Source organism: Pleurodeles waltl, chromosome 2_1 (genome assembly GCF_031143425.1).
Source record: "Pleurodeles waltl isolate 20211129_DDA chromosome 2_1, aPleWal1.hap1.20221129, whole genome shotgun sequence".
NCBI lineage: Eukaryota > Metazoa > Chordata > Amphibia > Caudata > Salamandridae > Pleurodeles > Pleurodeles waltl.
Genome location: NC_090438.1, coordinates 685,228,723 through 685,250,385, shown reverse-complemented (window position 1 = coordinate 685,250,385; position 21,663 = coordinate 685,228,723). Strand labels below are relative to the sequence as shown.

Sequence of the window (21,663 nt, the reverse complement as noted above, 5' to 3'; positions counted from 1 at the left end):
GGATCATTTATAGCTATTCTTAAATGATTTGGATGTACACCTCTTCACGTACACCAATGACACACAGCTTTAAATTGTACCACCCACAACCCCCAATTTCTCCTCCACCCTTGTCTTCAAACTGGCATTCACCCTCACAGAAGTTCATCACTGGATGTTAATCAATTTCTTAAAGATGAATCCCGCAAACACCAAGTTGTGGATTAGCAGGAATGATATTCAGAAATTGCAACCTTCTATTTTTCTCTACATTATGGGACCTTACTCACAGCCCTCTAAAGCAGTTTCCAATGTAGGCATTTATCTGGATTCTGATCCATCCCTACAGAATTAAGGACAGATGTAGGCTTTGTCAGTTTTACCACTGTTTGTTACGGTAGAGGAGAACCTTACGTCCGCCACTCCGACAGACAGTAGATGGCCATATTTAAAGAGCACAGCAGACCCAGCACTGATCCTTGTACCTTTAGGATTCTGTGTACTTTACCACTGCTGACCAGTACTAAACTGCAGGTGTTTGTACCCTAAACCTGGTAACATTGGCTTCTCCACAATTGGCATGTTGAACTTACTTGTAAGTCTCTAGTAAAGTGCACTACATGTGTCCAGGGCCTATAAATTAAATTTTAGTAGTGACCCTGCAGCACAGATTGTGCTACCCACTACAGTAGCTGTTCAAACATGTCTCAGGCCTGCCACTGTAGAACCTGTGTGTGCAGTTTTAAACTGCCAATTATTACATGTAAGTCACCCCTAAGGTAGGCCCTAGATAGCCCTAAGGGCAGGGTGCAGCGTATTTAAAAAGTTAGACATGTACTTTTAAGTTTAACATTTCCAGAATAGGAAAAACTCTTACATTTGTTTTTTCACTATTGCAAGGACTATCTCTCCCATAGGACAGCCCTGGGATTGCCTTAAAACATCTTTTAAGAGTAACTTCAAAATAGGAAAGTTTAGAAGGGTGGAGTTTGGTATCTCCGGACTCACAATTTAAAATCTCAATTTATGGTGAAGTCGGATTTTAAATTGCAAGTCTGAAAATTACACTTTTAGAAAGTTGGCATTTTCTTACTTTAACCATTCTGTGCCTCAGCCTGCCTCTATATACACATCTGGGTTTGTTTTTGTTTAAATATCTTATTAGAAACAGGGCAAGAATACAGGTACATTTTAAACTCTGTTTAAGAGTAAACAACGCCACGTCTGGGGTTGTTGACAGTTGGGCTTTGTGCATTCTCTCTAGACAGTCACACACAAGGGGAGCTTTGGTGTGACATTTGCATCCTGATGGCCCATCACCAGGCTTATTGGACGTTAACTGGTGTGGTGGGAGGAGGGGCAGAGCTTGGCATTGCCTCACTTATTCCTGAATATGGCTGTGCCTCTCTTCGCACAAAGGGCTACATAACACCATGTAGAGTGTCTGGAGCCAGGGATGGCAGGACAGGAACCCCATGGACTTCAAAGGTAACCCCATGATGCTGAAGGGTCTGAAAAGTAGAAAGGTTCTGGAATACAGTAGAAAATAATAATTGTTCCTAGAAAGTGACTTTTGTCTCCAGGTCCATAGGGTCACATTTTAGGACTGGTCAATAGCTAGCCTGGTCACTGGAATTATTTTTGGGCTCTTGCAGCGAATGTGCCAGATGGGGTTTTGAGGGCATGTTTACACTTTGGGGACCCTAATTTCTGAAGAGATGTGTTGACCAGCCTAGCGATTGCTGGGGATTGGGTTGGATTCCATGAAAGACAGGTTGAGTTTGTCAATTTTGCCAATACAGATGTTATTGACATGGAATACGTCTTTCAATGAGTCAATAATAAAAGTAATACGAATCTCAATGACTGCGGTGAGACTGGAAAGGATGGAGGGGTTTGAGCTGCAGAGCAGGAGATGGATTAGACCCTGCCATGGATTTGGGCACTGCCATGTTAATACTCATTGATACAATCCGCACTCTGCGTGTCTGTCATCCAATCACAAAGTCTGAAAACAATGTTCTCTTCTCTTCTACCTCATTAAATTCGGATGTCCCTCCCCCTTTCGTGTAAACAACTAGCAGGATGTGTTTTCATGTCCATGTGGTTACCTGTTCAGAAGTCTGCATTCCTTAGATGGCTGCTATGTTTTTTAAAAAGTGATATTTTAAGACAGTTGTTCGCAGCAAAAACAGAAGTTAACTTTACTGGCTGCAGGTAATCATATATGTGTTACAAAAACATGAAGTTTCAGATGATAATGACAAGGCTGGATAACCAAGACCCACCTCAGAATTTCAGCCTTAGCGAACGAACGCCAAGACAAACACCATTGCCTCTATTTAAAAAGGCAGTATTTTGATAGAAGGTTTCCATTATTTTTAAAAATACTAGACTGAACACAGTGCTATAAGTGAGCCAGGTCCCACCATGACTGACCCACAGCAAAGCAAAACAAAAATTGAAACAAGGCACCTTAGGCCCTCTATTCTTGGCCTTGACCAACTGAAGAAGCTAAACTTGAACCCAAGTGTCTGTAATGCAAAGTCACCGTGAATTCCCTTGCTGATGTGGACAGAGTGTTATGGTAGAGACCTTTGTTCACAGTGGTGAGTCAAGCCTTCAGTATTATTTCATTCCAACTGAATGGCCAAGTAATCGCTGCATACTTTTACAACTATCTTATCAAAGCTTCAATGCTTATGTTCCAGGATAATAGTGATATTATTGTATTTCACATTCATTAGGCCGAGGACCTAGTTACACAAGCCACGTTTCGTGTTGAGGTTTCTTATATGTGATTTTTGGACCACATCCCACAAGAGCCTGCCACACTAGCCTTTTCATCCTGCTTAAAGCACTGCCATTGCATGTTATTTATTGGAGGTATTTGATAAAGTGCTGTGTGGGATCTAATTGCGACCATATTACATATTCAAGAAGCATAAGATGGTGGACTGGAAGGCACCTAATGCAGAGATGTACAGACTGAGCTACAAGGAGAAGAAATTGAACTCCCCAAGACTCAGACAAGTTGTTGGCCAAGTGCTGTAGCCAGGATTAAGAACCTAAGTGGGTTACGGAGAAGCTCTCAGCAATGCTCGATACAGAATTGTCTGCTCATCAAATCAGGTTTCTGGATATCTGTTCTGAAGTTCTGTAAGCATTTGTGGAAATTATAGAAAGGTGTGTCCGTAATAGCACATGCCTTCCATTAGTTGCAGCAAAGCTATCCCATGTCTCAAGCAGGCTTTTGTCCAGAAGAATTTCGAGAAAGACATATTTCTCTGCCATCTTTCAAATACAGAGTAAATTACATTTAATACTTGGCATGCCATTTCTGCACTATTTTAGACAATGTTTTAATTGAGGCCTTATGTCTCTAGGCTCTGAGATGGGCAACTTAGAGCCTTTTCTAGAGTTTGGAGGATGGGATACTCCATTACAAACGTGACGGATATTCGGTCTGCCATATTACAAGCACCATAAGATACCATGCACTTGAAATACGGTGGACAGGATATCGGTCACGTTTGTGATGGAGTATCCTATCTACCAAAATCTACATAAAGCCCTTAGTGACTAGGCGAAATATGCTCCTTTGTAGACCACACTAACTCCTTTTAAATGAATTGTTTAGTTAGGCCACACCCATTAGGAAACTGCCAGCAACTCCCCTTTGCTACTATGTTGATGTCCGCAGAGTGCATGCTGGTTCATTTTACTTCATAGAGGAAAACAGATATGAAGATTTGAAGTACGTGGATATTTCCAAGGGATTACCAACAGCTGGGTATCCCTTGGGAATATCCATTTTTGCACCAGATTTATAACGTAGTATAAAGACTAAGACATTGTTTTACGCCATTAGGTCCTCAGTGTGCTAGGGACTGAAGAAATACTGAAATTGTCAGTGACAGTGTTGGTCAGTGACATACGAGAGGCCAGATTCTGACATGAGCATTTCAAATTGCTTTAATAATGCTAAGGCCCAGATTATATAAACAGTCCTGGTGGTGCTATTTTAAGAAGTGTTTCATTTATTCAGTCAAAGTTTGAACTTGAAGTTCACCAAGCAGAATGTAAATGGAGCAGACCTCACAGTCCAGAGGACTTAAACCGCTATAAACTCCACCTAAGGCTCGACAAAACGGCAAAGTCGTAATCCCTTTGCTCTCAAATCCACCATGTGAACATCCTTCTCCAGAAATGATTTAAGGTGATGAAAAATGCCAACACATCCCGACTGTTTATCATTAAACAGAGCCGGCTCACAAACTCTTTGCTACAACCAGGGCACTTATATCCAGTTCAATTCAAGGCATTTATGACGCGATCCAAGCTGCAAGTCAAATCCTGTAGTTGAGCATCTCTAGCAGAGCAATGACTACATTAGCAACACCTGCCTCTTGCAACTGGCTTCGGTTTGCTCCCACTTCTCCAGAAGTCCAGGTAGTGTTGTCAAGTACACATTTGGACTCACCAGATGATTTGTGACCTGCGGCTATCTTAAAAGTACCTTTGAAGGTAACTGAGCACAGAATAGCAGACCGAGTTAATCAATCCTTTGGTTCTGGTGTGCTTCTAACAGATTGGAAGACAGGGGAGGCCAAGCCCTGCCGAAACCGCTCCACAGATTTATCACCTTCCACCTGGCACTCAGCAAAACTGCAGAGAAAACACTGCCAATCCAAGTGGCCACATATTTAGAAGAGGATGAACTTCTTGAGGTGGCATCTTGGCTTTCTGACAGGGAAAGACAAAGAGGCAGCACTGGTGATTGCATTAGCAAACTCAGATTCCTTTAGGGAGAGAGTGAGGCTGCTGGACTGATCTTATTAGAGCTCTTCGATGCCTTTGACACCAATACAGCATAAGGTAGGCATATCAGGAGCTGTGCAGGCACGGTTCTCCTCATTCCTAGTGGGCTACTTGAACTCTTTAATCCTACCTCCATATAGGTCAAAAATCTTTATTGTGTCCTGTGGGGTCAATGTTCACATGAGACAACTGGCTATACTAAGGAGAGCTTCAGGATGCAAAGCCATCACATGCACAGGCGACACTGCTAATTATCCACCTCGGCCACCAGTAGACTATGTACAGTTTTACGCCCTGCTAGGGCATGTTAAATATATATGGCTGTATGGTAATCAATGTTTTGAAACATAATCCCGGTGACACTGCACTGATTATATTTGTTAAGTAAAGCCTGAGAGGTAACAACTTATTCAGGTCTAATCTCCTTAGTCTTTAGGATTTTACCTGGGTGTGGAGCTGTCTTTCAGTAAGAAGATCAATTTGGTTACCTTGTCTGCTTTTGGTTACTCACATTCCTCCTTTTTGTCCCCCAGAGACTGCACCACCAAAATATATCATTGTGTTTGCTTTTGTGACTGGACAAATGGAATATCTTGTACTTAGCCCTCTAAACTTCCAGATAATGCCCTGATGAAATTATGGAATACCCACAATCTTGCAGTCTGGATCATTTACCACTTGAGGATATCTGACCTGGTTTCAATGGCTGGGAGACAACTCTGCAGGTGTACTGCAGCAGAAAGAATCATATTTAAAGCAGTGTGCATTATCACAGAGATTTTTATGGCACAGAACACTCCTGACGGCTTGATCACTTTTCAGTCCATTAGTTGTCACGCCAAATGCATACTGATTTTAATCTACTACTTTTTTATCTAGTACCCGAAGCATGAGATGACATTCCTCTGTCCTTGAGGGCCATCAAAATTATTTGTAGTTCAGAAAATCTATTAAAACCTTCCTGCTTTGCTGTGTATTGTGCAAGTACTGCCGTCTTCTTTTCACTCTGCCCCCTTCCACTGCCAAGATGCTTTTGGGTGGATTTTGCACCGTATAAATGAATAAATAAATAAATAAATTTGATGTACACTTTAGTAATTTCCATATTATTATAACAATGTAGGTAATCCATTATTTGATTCAGAGCATTGTGGCAATAGAGTCATACAGTAACAGGATAAATGAACAAACACTCATTGCAGAGGTCTAGCACCTGAAATGGAGCATCTGGCAGAGGGGAGACTTAAGTCACTAGAAACTAAGAAATTATTTAATTTCTTTAGTTGAAATCTGTATATAATAATCCAGAAATTGAAATCTATGGAAAAGATGTTACTTATGTTATTCTAGACCATAGCTTTTCCGGTTGCTGCTTTACATTACTTGTAACTGGGCTCAAACGATGAGGTGGAGGCGTGAGTGGAGGGAGCTTAAAACCAAGGGACTAATCTGTAGTCCACAACATCACAACATTGTCTGTTCTGACCAAGTTTTATTCATTTGAGCAAAAGTGCAACGCTTGTGATGGTTCATCCCAAAGGAAGAATTATGGTGCTGCATCACAATAACCCTGATAGACAATCAGAAGGCTTCCTACGTTGCAGAAGAACCATAGGGAGGTTCTGACTTTGGCTTCTCCATCCGCTACCAAGGCCATCTCGCATCTGAAATGGCACAGGCATTGCACAGACTCACATCGGACTGTCCACGAGACTTGGCATTCACTGGGTTTGTCGCCCTATTTTTATGCAAAGAAAAAATGCAATTTGAGATGGATTGCAGTGCAGGCATCCAAAGTGATTTTTTTTTCATAATTGTCCTAAACTTTCATCACACCCTTTGGTCTTGTGTGGACAAGTCAGTCGTCAGGTGATGAGGTAAATGCGCATGAGCATGCGTGCATTGCTCAAAAGGTGCACAAGTAATAGAGGGACAAAAAGTAATGTATAAACACCTTGCTAAGCTGATGCTTTACAAAGTGACTGGAAAAATGAAAATGTTGAAAACAAATGAATATGTATACTTATAGTGTAACTTTGATCTCTATAATGAAAGACATGCAACGCTGTCCAAGAACGAGTTGGATTGCTGCCAGAACATTATTAGTTAACATTATCAGGAACAGAGTTAGCCATACATCTGGACAACAGGTTAGGGCAAGATCTCAATAACTCTAGCCATGTTTCATAAAAAGACCTCTGTGCACAACTGACAAATGGGCAACTTATTGTACACTTTGTTAAAAACAACTCGTGCATGAACAATCTAACATTCACTCCAGGTCCATAGTGAAAATATGTAAAGAAAGATTTGTAGTTTACAAATAAAAAGAACACTTCGTAATGCCACCATGACAACAGTATGACTGACTTATTTTTAATTGAGGGTCAATAAAAACGTTGATAGTTTGTTGTGGTTAATTGTTTATTTACTGATAGTGACACTCAATAGCTTTGTAAGGCTGTTACTGCACAAAACAGAACGCAAAGACATAAATACTTGAAAAATAAAATAAAACAAAATAAAAACACCAAAATTCGAAAAAAATTAGAAAATGATGAAAAAGGGAGCAAAGAAAAAGAAAAGTAGACAAAGTAACATATTTAAGCAAAAACAAAGCAGAAGAAAATTTCAGTTTTAAAGGAACACTGTAAAAGTCAGAAAAAAGAAGAAATGGCAAAAAGTTTGAATTCAACAAGAAGAGTTTAGCACAAGTATGGGGCGGCTGCAGAGGTTGTCTGACTGTAGAACGCAGAATTACAAAACCTAGGCATCTCGAGGAGGCTGACAAAGGATGAGTGGAGTGAAGAATGTTCAGCATTAGGTTAGGTTGGAAAGATTAGTGAAGGTGGGGCCAGTGAAAAATTACCGAAACATAAATTGTGTCCAAATTTGCAAAATCTGACACATAAACAGGCAACTGAATGTAAAACAGATTTAAGGGGTGGAATGGAAAGTAGTTACATGAATATTAACAACACTAAAACATTCCTGGACCTGGGCAAAGGGAGACAAATCGGGACGAAGGGACATGACTGAAGCCTCGTGTTGGCAGTCAGAAAAAGTAGTTTTTGAAGAGGAGGGATCTTTTAGGATGTGATGAGAAGAAATTCAGTTTGATGGAATGATGACATAGCCGGTCCTTGACGGAAGCAGGACAGTCCCATAGAAGGGACATGTCAAATGGATCCATCACGTACACAGAGCAAGGTGTTGTCAGCAACCTGGAGGATGTGATGCCACATCTCTCAGGGGCTCCACATAGATTCTGGGGCCTAGTGAAGATCCAGGAGTGCCAAATTAACAGGATATCCATATAACATACATTTACATTCAGAGATTTAGAAAGGAACTCTGCTACATGGTCAGTGGATAAGCTAAAATGCTGCATGGACACAGTCCAACTGAACATACATAGTACAGCCCAATAGAGATCGCAACACAGTGCTCTGATCAAACAATGTGTGACTCTGCACGTTATTAAGAGGAGACTAGAGCTGACAGACTCAAGTTGGATAGGTTTGTGCAGCCAGGTAGAATAGATCAGTGCCAGTCCCACCAATGTCCCTTAACAAGGCCAGAATGGATAACAGAGAATAATGGCGAACTGTATTAAACAATGCTGAAATTTCAAGAAGGACAAGAAGACAGATACCTCACTTCCAAAACCCTCATGCAATTGTCCAACACCTCAAGACTGTTGTCTTACTTTCACATAAGGAACCTAAACCAGACTGGCACGGGCAGAAGGTATTGTGTTTTTGTAATAGAAGAGCTGCAAATGGCCCAAAGTACTTTCTTAGTAGAGGAACATCAGTAAAAATTTAGAAGTTGGAAAGTTTGTTGAACTCAAGAGAAGCTTCTCTGAGCGGGCAAAGCCTGCCCAGCTTTAAAAAAAAAACTTGGGAACTCACCCTAAGAAAACAGTTAACAATAGGGAGCAGAACACGTGATGTGACTGAAGAAAGTTATCTATCAAAGAGGATAATGCTGCAAGGATGTCATTTTAATTTAGAATAGAAAACTAGTTTCAAGACCTTCAAACCCTAAAAGGCATGGAAGGATGTTAATGAGTTGATCTGTAATTTGCTTAGGATGGTGGCATATGTTTTTTTTTAAACCTGATAAAAGAGAGGCTTATGTCAGAATCGTTTTAGTCGGAAAACAAAGATGTGTTTTGGAAAAGGGTTAAGGCAAAATTTTCCAGTTTACAATAATGGTCTGGGTTGAATCATAGGTGTATATGTTTGTATGTAAATGTCCAATGTTGACCACCCACCAGGTTAGAGGATGCACAGTTTTGCCCAGATTTTCACCTTTCAAATATATACTTCCTTTACCCTTGTAGCTGTTGGGAAATGATGATACAGATAGTTCAAAACTTTTAACCAACTTCAGTGAAGCAATATCATTGCAAATATTTGGAGACAATATTTGGAAAAACTAGGACAACTTGTTTATAAAACAAAAGACGGGACTAGTTAAATTTTTCACATTTCGACCCTCACCAACTCTATCTTTTTACTCACTGAGCAAAACAAAATGTAATGAATGTGAATGCTAAAGTCAATCTTAACCACTGGGAATTATTCTAGGAACAATTACATTATCTGTTCTTTGCTAATCTGTTCCACTATAATTCAGAATCCGTCATAGGCAATAGTATTGGTATTTTTCAATCGGACAAACAGAAGGTTGTGAGTGAAAATGTATGACTCGATCAAAACCACTAGCAACGACTCAAGGCATCATTCCAATCCATCAGTTTTTTTTTTTTTATCTGTGCAATCACAGCCAGAGATCAACCACTTTTTGCTCTGCTTTTGTAATACAGAATGCAATACCTGCATACAAACCTGCCTTTAATTTCTTTATTGTAGTTGAGTTGTGATGCCTCTAGTTGCTTCTCAACTGTAATAACTTATTACAGGTCAGGTGAGTTGTGACATCCTATTTCCTACTGCCACAGCCAGCAGCTAAGATGAAAGGCAAGTCAAAGAACCTCATTCGAGTGTAGTTTAAATAACAAAAAAGAGAATTCGTTTTTGGCTACTATAATCTTTCTTTTTTGCTAAAATGAACAGGCATCTGGGTATTTATGACAATATGTTTATCTTGTGCATGCCACAGTAGTTCATTACAAGAAAGAAAGAAAGAATATCTATGCATGTTACTTCTCATTGTGACCTACAGTCATTTTTCACTCTGATTTGCACTCAACTCACTGTAATATGTAGTTAAAAGAAATTAGTAAGGGCCAGATGTAGCCTTTTGCGCCTCGCAAACTGCGAAAAACGCAGTTTGCGAGGCGCAAAAGGCCAAATGCGATTCACAACCGCAAATTGCGAGTCGGTACCGACTCGCAATTTGAGGCTGCAACTCGCAAATAGGAAGGGGTGTTCCCTTCCTATTTGCGACCGCATCGCCATGCAGAGTTGCTTGAAGTGGATGGTAACTCATTCGCAAAAGGGAAGGGGTCCCCGTGGGACCCCTTCCCCTTTGTAAATGTCAAAAAAAATATCTTTTCAGACCACTGCCTACTCTGAAAAAAACGAAACCAAATGGTTTCGGTATTTTTTCTTTTTGCAGCTTGTTTTCCTTTAAGGAAAACGGGCTGCAAAAAGAAAAAAAAAATGCTTTATTCAAAAAGCAGTGACGGGGTGGTCTGCTGTCTCCAGCAGGCCACCATCCCTGTGAGTGCCTAGACTCACTATGGGGTCGCAAACTGCGACCCACCTCATTAATATTCATGAGGTGGGTCTTTGCGACCCCATAGCGAGTCGCAGAAGGTGTCTGAGACACCTTTCTGCATCTCGTATTGCGAGTTGCAATTTGCGAGTCGCTATGACTTGCAAATTGCAAGTCGCAATTTTATACCTACCTACATCTGGCCCTTAGTGCTTTTTGGTGTGTTTCATTTCCCATTGTAGACTCTGCTTCCATTCTTTATGTCTGCAACATTGCTACTGCTTTGATATCAAGGAGAAAGACACCCAGGATTTAAAATTCTTGTGAGAAGGGTGATGGTGCAACCATGTGTAGTGAGGAATATTACACACTCTGTCATAAATTAGGTAGAAGGATATTTTAAGTCACCTAAGAGATCCATGACCTCATAAAGGAACTCATCAGTGACTTGCAACATCCTTATAATATACACCAAGGGGTAATTTATGCATTATATAAGTAGTCTCCATTCATTAGAACTCTCAAAAAATGTAAGTAAAAATAAATTATGGAAAACTAAGGTATATGTATAAAGCCGATAGTTATTTGGTACATGTGTTTCCATAACTATTGCGCTGCACTGAACACATTTTCATTAAAGCCTATTTTCCTGAACAAGGACCAACAGGTATATTATTTCTCAAATTCACAGGATCTAAGTTTAGAGTTTCACGCTCAGTCAGTATTTCATGCACAATAGAGGGACACAGGGCAACCAATCGAAAATGTTTGCTTACAAAATGACAAACGAAGTGGGCACACATCCTTGTTAAACAAAGCTGCACAGTGAAGAGATGATAATATGGGATGACGCCTACTTTAAAAATCCTTTCCACTGTATGTAAACGCCACGTGTTCTAAAAACAACTGCTTCACTGCTCTGCTGGATCTTCACCCTCAACAATACACAGACGAGTTAGCACCTCTGACCACCCCATTGCCTTTCCTTCTTCGGTACTGGTTGGCATGTAGCTGGCGAACACCATCCTTTGGTCCGACTCCTTCCAGGCACGAGGACTACTAATGTGATTGATTCACAAGGGTCAGCCAATATCCATTATGGTATTATGCCACATAAATATGTTTTCTGTATCGTGCTACAAACATATAGAGTCTAGAATACCACAATATCATCAAGGCAAGTATTGGTATAGATTTACTATTCTTAACTCAACATCTACCTTCCTTGACAATATACATACCAATAACTGTATACCTTTACAACTGAAAGTTAATCAATATTCTGGATTCAATATTTTTGTAGGTAAAAAATACAATACTTTAACCTATAACCGTATTTGAAAACAGTTCCCTAATAGTGTTATAAATAAACAAAGTGGGCAGAGTGGAAATTATTGTGGTCAATGCATATATACCTGAAGATGTATATCAGTTAAGAATAGCACAAAGCATGCACATATAGGACATACGACAATTTGCTCGGGTCCCGGTGACATAAGAATAAAAGGTGAGGCAGTTTCTGTATGACCAGGCACTGCAAGTAGGCCATTAAGGTCTTAAATGGCGCTGGCACTCAGAGCCTCACTGATTTATCCAATTTACTAAATAGCACAAGTCCTAAAATCAATGCACTCCATTGTTTTCCCAGAGCAAGCTATGATAGATCATGAGCCACAGTATTACTGGGCCATGACGGAAGTCACGCTAGCCACGTAAGGGGTATGAGAGTTGTGAGGAAGGGGGACAACATGTGACAGGTAGCGACCACAACTTCACGCGAAAGGCTAGCATTAAGCAAGTGAGAAGTGTCTCTGAATGCACAGAGGTACGGACAAGTTAGAAAATCCATGTCTTCTCAATGTCTGTTGAAGCCCAAAACCAAAATTATGACTTCTTGCGCTCCTTTAGAATACCCAAAATACATATGTTAAAAAAACAGTAAAAAGACATGCAAGATTAATTGATGGACTCACAGCCACATCATCCAACAATCATCATGGGTTCTGCCAAAAAAATTAAACGATAAAACAAAGTGGTTCACAAAAGCTAACAGACCCTCACATAACGGAAAACTGAACAGAAAACAAATCTTTAATTTCGGACACTTTTTGCATACCTCAGGTATTCTGGGTGGTGGTTTCTTTGTTTTTCCTTCCGGGGTTTTCTCCTTCAAATGGACTGTATGTACATCTAGTGTCCCAATCAATGTATTTGGCTTGAACTTCATTGGTACTCGAGTGTCACTTGCCGTAATCTCTAGAAAATGCTGAGCTGGATTTAGGTGGTACCGACTGCACAACTCCACTAGCAGATCCATCATCGCCTTACTGTAGAAGGAAGAAACATGGCAGTACTTCAGTGATGCTTGTTTGTTCTTGTGCAAAGCACATTGCCTTAAAACGGAAAACCTGTGCAAGTGAATAGATTGTCATAGCTGATCCTGTGTAGCGAATGATCATAATTCCACCAACATCACTTTCAATCACACCTACATTCCACCATTCTCTGCTGTTTTATATCAAAATAAGCCTTTATGTCCACAACCCTATTAGGGAAATGTGCGAGCCCCAGTTATTACTGTCCAATCTCCTTCCTAGACTACATGGTATAAATCATGAGAAGAGTGGTCCCGGGTAGGTTAACTAAGTGGCTGCAGGACACTAATATCATTTCATGGGTGCAGTGTGCTTTCAGGGCCGGGCTAGGCACTCTGGAACAGTGTTTCCAACTACATCCTTTAGTCAGTGAGTATACAGCTGCTAAGCACAGTTCAATGTACCCAGCATACATGGATCTCTCTTGCGCATTTGACAGCATTGTCAGCTCTAAGCTGTGGGTTATGGGGGTGGGAAAAGGCATGGTTGCCTTTCTACAAGCCTTGCATTTTGGTATTACTGTGCTACTGTCAGATACGGGAATGGGGGTGGAGGTGGGTGTACAGCGCTGTTTGGGTGTCTGGGGGAGGAATGACAGGGCTGTGCCCTTGCCCCTGTGTTATTTTTATTACATATTTATAGAGTTGAAGATGATTTCATCAGGAAAAGTAAGGATATGCCCAAAGGTAATTACAAAGCAGTCCCAGTTCTTTTGTATGCAGAGGGTGCTGTGTTATTGGCACGGACGCCTACCTAATGGGCTCAAGCTTTTGTTGGATATTTTGTTAATTTTATGGTCTAACTCAATCTCCAGACCACCATTACTAAAACCTTTGTTATGGCCTTTGTTCCGAGCAAGCTTAAGTCTTACTGGTTGACCATCCATGGTATACCATATCTAGAGCCCATGAGCTTTCTTATCTGGGAGTCTTTTTTGATTTTCGGGCCACTTGGGTGCTGTGCCTGACTAACAGAATCCATAGCTTTGTAAATTCTATGGGATTTCTTTTTAACTTGGCTTCAACCATTATAAGTAAACGTATCTCTCTGCTGTCAGGAAAAGAGTATTCAGGTAAACGTTAAGTTTGCCAACAGGGTCGCCAGCCTACACAATTCATGAGGAGATGGGGCTTCTTCTTTGTTGGTAATCATATTGCCTGACCCTCTTACTGTTAAGGTGCTCAACATGGTTAAATCCGCAAGCCATTTTTAATAGGGAGATTATTGAGGACTGTGTGTCTTGTCACTCGGGACTCCAAATTCAATGGCTTCTCTACATTAAACATATTAGTTATTGCTGATTTTTTCAAATCCCAGGTGTCTATGCCCTAAAGACAGACAGTGGGTTAGATCGAATTTCTTGGCCCCAAGACAACGGGAAAGGGAGACTTTGGAGCTGCTCAAATCATCTAATGTTGAGCATGCTTTGATATGAGCCAAAACGGGTCCACAGCCGTATTTGCATCTGGTGCTCTCTACTTGGGATCAGATTTTATTAACCAGATTTAGGATGTGGCTAATTCGAAGCCACCACTGGGCCTGTATGAGTCTGCAGCTGTTCTTAATAGTCCATGTGAGGAACACTCAGCGCAAACATTGCTACATTTGTTTCGTCCATATGGTAAAAAGTTTTAAATTCCTGTTTTAAGGAGTGTGGGGCTGGTGAGGTGCAGATCCACTTTACTATTTCTTCAGCTCACATTCAGTCTGTTCTAATCTGTAATTTGTTAGGATTGTGCTATGGCATAGGAAACTGCTTATGTTTTAACCTTGTTGGGTTTTAGGATTCTGCACTTTACTGTATGAATTACAGTTTTATTATGACCTGCCGGAATGCTTATTGTTCTTTTAATATCATCTGTATTTGTTTTTTAATGGTTATGTTTTTTTAATGGTTATTTTCAAATGATCGAATACAGCTTACTACTACACTACTACCCCTGCTTAAAATATTTACCTCGTATCAAAACCACATTGCTCCTCGTTATACTGGCAATGGACAACCTTTCAGGGGATAATTGTTTTTGTAGAATTTCTATCAATGCTGTTGCAGGAAGGTATGCACCTGATGTGCCCACTGGAAATGTACCTACATATTTCAGTGCCCAGATGACTTGTCTCCCTATAATGATGGTTTGTGTTGCCCAGCATTCAGGTCATTGAACTCACCTTTTGGTGCAAATCTGAACCTTACCCAGGGCAGTATTTTCCTATTGCTAATTTCTCCAAACATGATCTCAAATCTGCTGTTGTAGATGACTGCATATGCAGCCGTACCACACGTTTCCTGTTGGGTCCGTGGGTGGGTGGAAACAGCGTTTCCACACCCTGGCCTAGTGGGAAACACACCACAACATTGATGCTGGCTCGTAATAGAGCTGGCGGCAATGTTGCGGCGCCTCGGGTGCAACACCACCTGCCGCGCTTTTCACTGCCCGTGATAGGGGCAGTAAAAAGCGTGACAGGCTGTCCATCAGAGCCCCTGCACTGCCCATGCCAAGTGCAGGGCAGTGCAGGGGCCCCCATGAAGCCCCCGGCACCCTCTTTTCACCAGCCTTTTCATGGCCGTCGGGCCGCCATGCAATGGTTGGCGGAAACAGGGATCATAATCTGGAGAGCAGCACTGCTTGCAGCACTGCCCTGGCAGATTGAGACAGCCAGGCCATTGGCTGGCGGCAGTCTGGTAGTACCAGCGGTCGGTCATAATATGGCGGTCTATGCGCCACTGCGCCAGACTCATAATGAGGCCCTGAGTCGACAGGAGCCTCTTTCTTGTAATGGGAAACCTTTAAGTTATGTTTCAGGGGCTGTTGAGGGACATAAAAATGTTTCGAGTTATAATATTGAACTTGAGGACTAGGATAGTCCTCCATGCTACATTAGGACCAGAACAGTTTGAAAGCATGGACAGGTATGTGTTGGAGGTAGAGATGCTCAAACTAACTATCAATTGGCAATACACATACAACATAGTGAAGGGATGAAAACAGAACGACATCTAGCCTGATGCAGGCGGATGTGAAAAGCTCCCCAGTCACCGTGGTGGCTTAAGATGTCAGAATGATAGTTTTATCACAATCAGAGATGAATGCAATTTTATGCTACTATGCTCTGTTGCACATGCTTGAATCTCTGGTCATGTATAGTTTACAAGTATGTAAAACTGGATTATCTTAATATCAACTACAGGAACCCAGGAATGCTCAGGATGCTGCTATCACTTTCAATGAAATACAAATAAAACAGAACCATATATCAAAGGGTAAGGCACATGGCGATAAAAGGCCTACGTCCACATTCTATATCACATATCAGTAGCTACTCACACCACAACTTTGAGAATATACAAAGCAGCCAGACAAGTGGGGGGGCTAAACCATGTTTGACTATGGGGGCTGTTAGAGTGGTACTGCCAAACACTCGCTGGGATTTGTTACAAAGCACAGCTTACAGACAGCTGCCCATTCTGAACTTGAATTATAAAATCCTTGGAAAGGTATTAGTCCTTAGATTGCTACAAGGTTTATCAGTTTTATTCCTGTGGGATCACCCTGATCAAAATGGGTTTGCCTCTGGAAGGAGTATACCACCAAATTGCAGGTGCCTATTTAATCTATTATATAGCACCTCAGAGGCTACCCCTGTCACTGCATTGGTCCCTGTTGATATATTAAAAGTTTTAATGCTCTCAATTGGGATTTATTGTCTATTGTCCTAAGAGTTTGTGAAAATTTGGTGAGGAAATAATGTCTGGATTATATGGGCTTAGGCCAAAACTGGTAGAGTTATTTTGGATACTTGGAGACTGCAAAGGGGCACCAGATATGGCACTACATCGTCTCCAATGCTTTTTGCATTGGATATAGTTCTGCAAGCAAGTTCTATTTAAATCTAAAGTCCCAAACGTGGTACAGAGGTTGAGTGTGGCTTTATATGACACACATATCTATTTACAATCTGTATCTGGCTCAAATTGATCTGGCTACAATTACAGAAATGTTCCAGGAGTTTGGCAGCAAGGTTGATCTCATAGTAAACAAAGAGAAGCCACGTCTGTTCCCTTTGCAACACAACAAGCTAGTTAATACAGTGTTAAGGTTCAAGGCAACGACCTTTAAATACCTTGGGGTTCAGAAATATCATCATAAGCATTAGGCAGCGGAATGATATACTACAGTGTTGGCTGAACTTTACTAATTTCTTGTGAATAAGTGCTAAGTACGGACGCTTACGACTTATCAAGGTCCGCTTCTCACTGCATACTATATGCTTTGCATTTGTTGTGTATCTGGCATTATAATTTGTCTGTAGGACATAGGAAACCTACACAGAAGTATATTGACGGGGCTTAGAAGATTATAAATTTGGCCTTGAGAAAGTCTTATTGACGAAACATGTGTCGGCTGTATTCTCATTGGAAGGAGCTATTTCTCAAACGGAGTAGCTGGTGTTCTTATCGGAGACATTAGAAAGCGAACAATTAAAACCTTCTTGATGAACCACATTACAGTTTTATACGTTTCTGTATAAATATTTGAAGGACTGAACCTTATGGACTTTTTGGTGTGCCATGGTACATCGGTGTTAGTGTTGGCTGCAATGCTTGGCTCCGCTTGTCCACAACAGGTAGAATATCCCTCTCTAAGAAGATGGTGTTATCCATGTTGTTGCACTATATATTAAAATACTACTGATAATTTCATGATATTTCTTTAATAAACTTTAAGGAATTCAATAATTTATTGACAGAACTTGTAGTTGCCTCTGGAAGGCTTAGAGTCACACTCACATGCTTACGAAAAGGAATATCTGAGGACAGCCTAACTATACCATACTTTGAAGCTTATTACCTGCATTCACATTTACAGTTGGTGGGAGATTGGCTGCAACCTACCCAGTCCAGTGAAGCAATTTGTATGTCAAGTATCTTGGACGTTGTAATGTTTAGTGAAGCTATGTTTGGTGCAGTGTTGTTTAAAGGCCAGAGACTGGCTTTTAAATACCGCCAGATAAGGTGAACTGCCTTAAGTAAATTAAATCCAAAGACACGTATGAGTCAAGTCTATCGTTATGGTGTCTTCTCAAGTTCCATCCTATTGCCACAATGAATGCTGTGTTGGCATGGATATAAGCTAGGTTGACACACATACATGATTTTTATGGAAACAAGTGACTCTTTGGCATTAATGGCCTATCACTGAGATTTAATATACCTGTAGAACAATTCCTGTTACAGGGTTCTCTTCTGAGAGCGGTAGGATTGATGTAGCGCAATGACAAAAGCAAAACCGAAAAACATGGGAGTGCTAAATCTTCTACTTCTGTAGGGGAGATCTGAGACTAGGTGACCTTGCTATACCACGATACCTACAGTGAGGTAGGAGTTAGCTTGTTGGTATTGAGAACTAAGTGTGAGTCAGACATTGGCAGAGAGCTGGAAGAACAGGAGTGGGCTTTTTTCCTCAAATTCCTGGTAGTGGTGTCTAGGAGAGGATGCTCTAGGCTAATGCAACATACCAATTTACAAGTAATCTATCACACACAGCCAAACAACTACAAAACATCTACCCGGAGAACCAGGCAGATGACCGAGTTTTGGAGGTGCATTGGTGTGATTTTTCGCATTATCTGGGCATTTTGACCCTCAGATATTGTTAGGAGAAATTTGATACATACGATCCTCACAGGAAGACGTTTTACCAGTACACCTGAAACATTCTTACAAGGACTTATTGTCAAATTAAACAAACTAAAAGTGGGTTACACATATATTGACCCAGCACTTTTAGTCACCAAGAGACAGAGTGCCATGAGCTGGATTCCATCACTGTCGCCCAGTATCTTAACCTGGAGATGGAGATAAAATGGGCTACGACAGAGAAGCTATGATGAGCCAACAGTGGTGAAGGAGAAGATGACAATGCCAGGGGCACCAAAGGTGACTGGGGTGCCATATTACTGCAGGTTACCCCAAAATCAGATCTAAATTCCCCTTCAATCGTACTTGTAGTACGTTTGTGGTGATTCCATAGTCAGGTGAGTCAGAACGAACCACCTCACGACCTTAATAATGTATAGATAAGGTGCCTTACATCCAAGCAAGGGTGCGTGTGGGCAATGGAGAAGAAGGGCACCATTAGATGGCCTACCTACCCATTTACCTTCTGATAGAAGAAAAGCAGTACAACTGAAAACTTAACATTAACATTTTATGAGGAATAGGTGCAAAGAATATCTAAAGCGACTAATACAGGTGGGAGTGGATGTAGATATCTGTTTTTTTTTCTCATTCTACAAAAATAGAGATTTTGCTAAACACTGAGGCCCTGATTCGCAGTCTATCGGAAAAAAAGTGCTATTTATTGGACCTGATTAATAACAATACCCGGAAGTACAGCAAGAGAATAAACAAAAAATGGCAATATAAAATTTAGAACGAGTTAGTAGCCGACAATAGAAATATGTTACATGATTTCCCAGGTCCTAAATGATTTTGTAGATGCCAGGGCCCATATTTATCAAGGATTTGAGGCGCCCCTGTGCCACGGAATGAGGAGGCAAATCTAAGTGAGATTTATCAGCCCACACAAGGCCTCCTTGTATGGCCCTGCATGGCTTGATAAATCTAGAGTAACACAAGGCAACACAAATCGCTGCCTTGCATTACTCTGAAGCAGCGAGGAATTCCATGGATGGAGTGTGAGTGTTCCCATGCATCCACCCAAGGATTCTGGTGCATTCCTATATTTGCCATTAGTGGTAGACCTGGGACATCGTCACAATGCTATGCCTCCCCAGGTGAGGTATAATGAGGAGAAATATTTTTAATTCTTATAAATTTTTCCTCTTTTTACATGTGTTGCATTTTGCAGCACACATAGAAAGTGGAAAATGTCCTTCAGGATTGTATTTGTGCAGTAGAGTGTCCCTTCCAGCACAAAACCTATCCTGCCTGCAATGAAGGCAAGTTTGCAACGTAATAAAGGGTGCCTGTTTTGGTGCCAGGCAGCCAAAAATGCACAAGGAAAGGACAGGAATGGGCCCTACAAAGGTGAATATGACGCACCCCTGCCCTTTCCACTTTCCATTTCACGCATTGCAGCGCAGCAAGGTGGCTTACTGCATTGTGCTGCGTGAAAGAATGATAAATCTGCCCCCAGAAGTTTAGTTTTTTTCTCTAAAGGTCAGTGGCTGAGCGTTCCACTCCTTGGCTGCATAGACTGAGAAGGCACAGCCACCAAGCCGTTCCTTCCTGTACTAAGGAAATACAAGCCTTGCTGAAGAAATAGAACAAAGCTCTCTGTTTCGTATTTAAGGTTCAAATTTTGCGCAAATATAACAAATGCCTTTAAAAATGACTCTTTTCTCAATTGGCAGCCAGTATAATTTGTTTAAAAAGGTTAAATATTAGCGTGCCACATTGCCAGGTTCTCGTTTACAACGTAGTTCCTCGTTTGTTTCCTTTATCATGGCTAATGTGAAAGTTTGGCCTAACACAGTAAAAAAATATGTGATACTAGAAAGGGAAGTGACATCTCACACCAATCAAAACGAAAAGCAACATGTAAACAAGCGGTCGCATCCTTTTTCCTGAGCTGATTTTCCTAACTCTATTTGTACTCAGACACAAACCACAAACAGTGCATACAATGTAATTTAATGAAGGGACAAGAAACATTGAAGAAATACTCATTATCTGGAGAAGTAATTATTGGAGACAAAAATCCATCAGGACCCACCTACATTATAATGGGACATGAGCCATATGGCGGTGGTGGCAGACACGTTCTGGTGGAATGGGCGAGGGGAAGGAAGGGGTAGAGTTCTAGTCTGGCCTGTACTGCAGATCACACATGCCGACGGGCGAACAAGGATTACAGACTTGAGTCCAACGTGTGTTGTGCGGTGCAAAATTATAAGAATATAAAATGTAAGCTAAAGTTTGCTTTATAGCATGCCTCCTTCTCAATAATTTCAGCTGGAGGCCTCCCCAAAGACCTTAGGTCCACTTTCTTCAGGCCATACCTGCTCTCTATTGATAACAGCATTTTATGCAGGCCTAACAGCACAGTTCTCAGTTAGAGCTCAAATAATTAGATAGAAGAATTGAAGAAGGAGTATATAGAGGGGGTCTTTAGCTTTCTTTGTTGGGTTTCTTTTTTATGGTCATTTGATTGGATGGCAGTAGCGCTAGTCTGGTTATGAAGTCTAGTTTGAACAGTGAAGTGTCCATGCACTGCAGTGGAGGTGCATTGTTTTTTTAATATATATTTTCCTGCCCACCCCCTGAAAAGAAGCATTCCTGTTCCATCATACAAACTATGAAGGTTTATTTAAATTTAGGAATCATTACATAAGGCAAAAGGGCAAACGGCTGCTAGATCAAAATATTCAAAATAAAAACAATTAGAGACGCCTCAGATTTAAAAGCAGAAGAAAATTATGAAAATATTCTAAGTTAAAAGTCAAACAATAGTCTGACATGGAGTCTATCTCTATGAATAAAGGAAAAGCAGTGGCAAACATCTCAAATACAACAGTTCTTGCAGCATTTTAGCAGCAGGGATCCAGGTCCTAAGTATGATGTCAAGTGGCACCATGGGTTGTACTCCTAATGCTACTTTATTATAAGTCAATCATCATTCAAAAGTGTTATTACGTAAAACAAACTCACTCTAAAAACTCTCCAATAATAATAAACAAATAGGACTTTCAACCTACAGAAAATGGAAATGGCAGTGTAGTGCCAAAGAGTAGCTGATTGAAAATGTGAATAAAACAATGTGCTGCTAGCAAAGAC

General features: G+C 40.9%; 1 protein-coding gene across 7 annotated transcripts in view; it reads right to left on the bottom strand.

Annotated features, from left to right (window-relative positions):
- COBL (cordon-bleu WH2 repeat protein) overlaps nt 1–21,663 on the bottom strand; it is an 890,550-nt gene that overhangs the window by 487,532 nt on the left and 381,355 nt on the right. For all 7 annotated transcript variants that reach the window (XM_069216764.1, XM_069216715.1, XM_069216757.1 and 4 more), the window contains one exon: nt 12,605–12,815. In XM_069216764.1, coding sequence (XP_069072865.1) covers nt 12,605–12,815 — 211 coding nt within the window. The remainder of the gene's footprint in view (nt 1–12,604; nt 12,816–21,663) is intronic.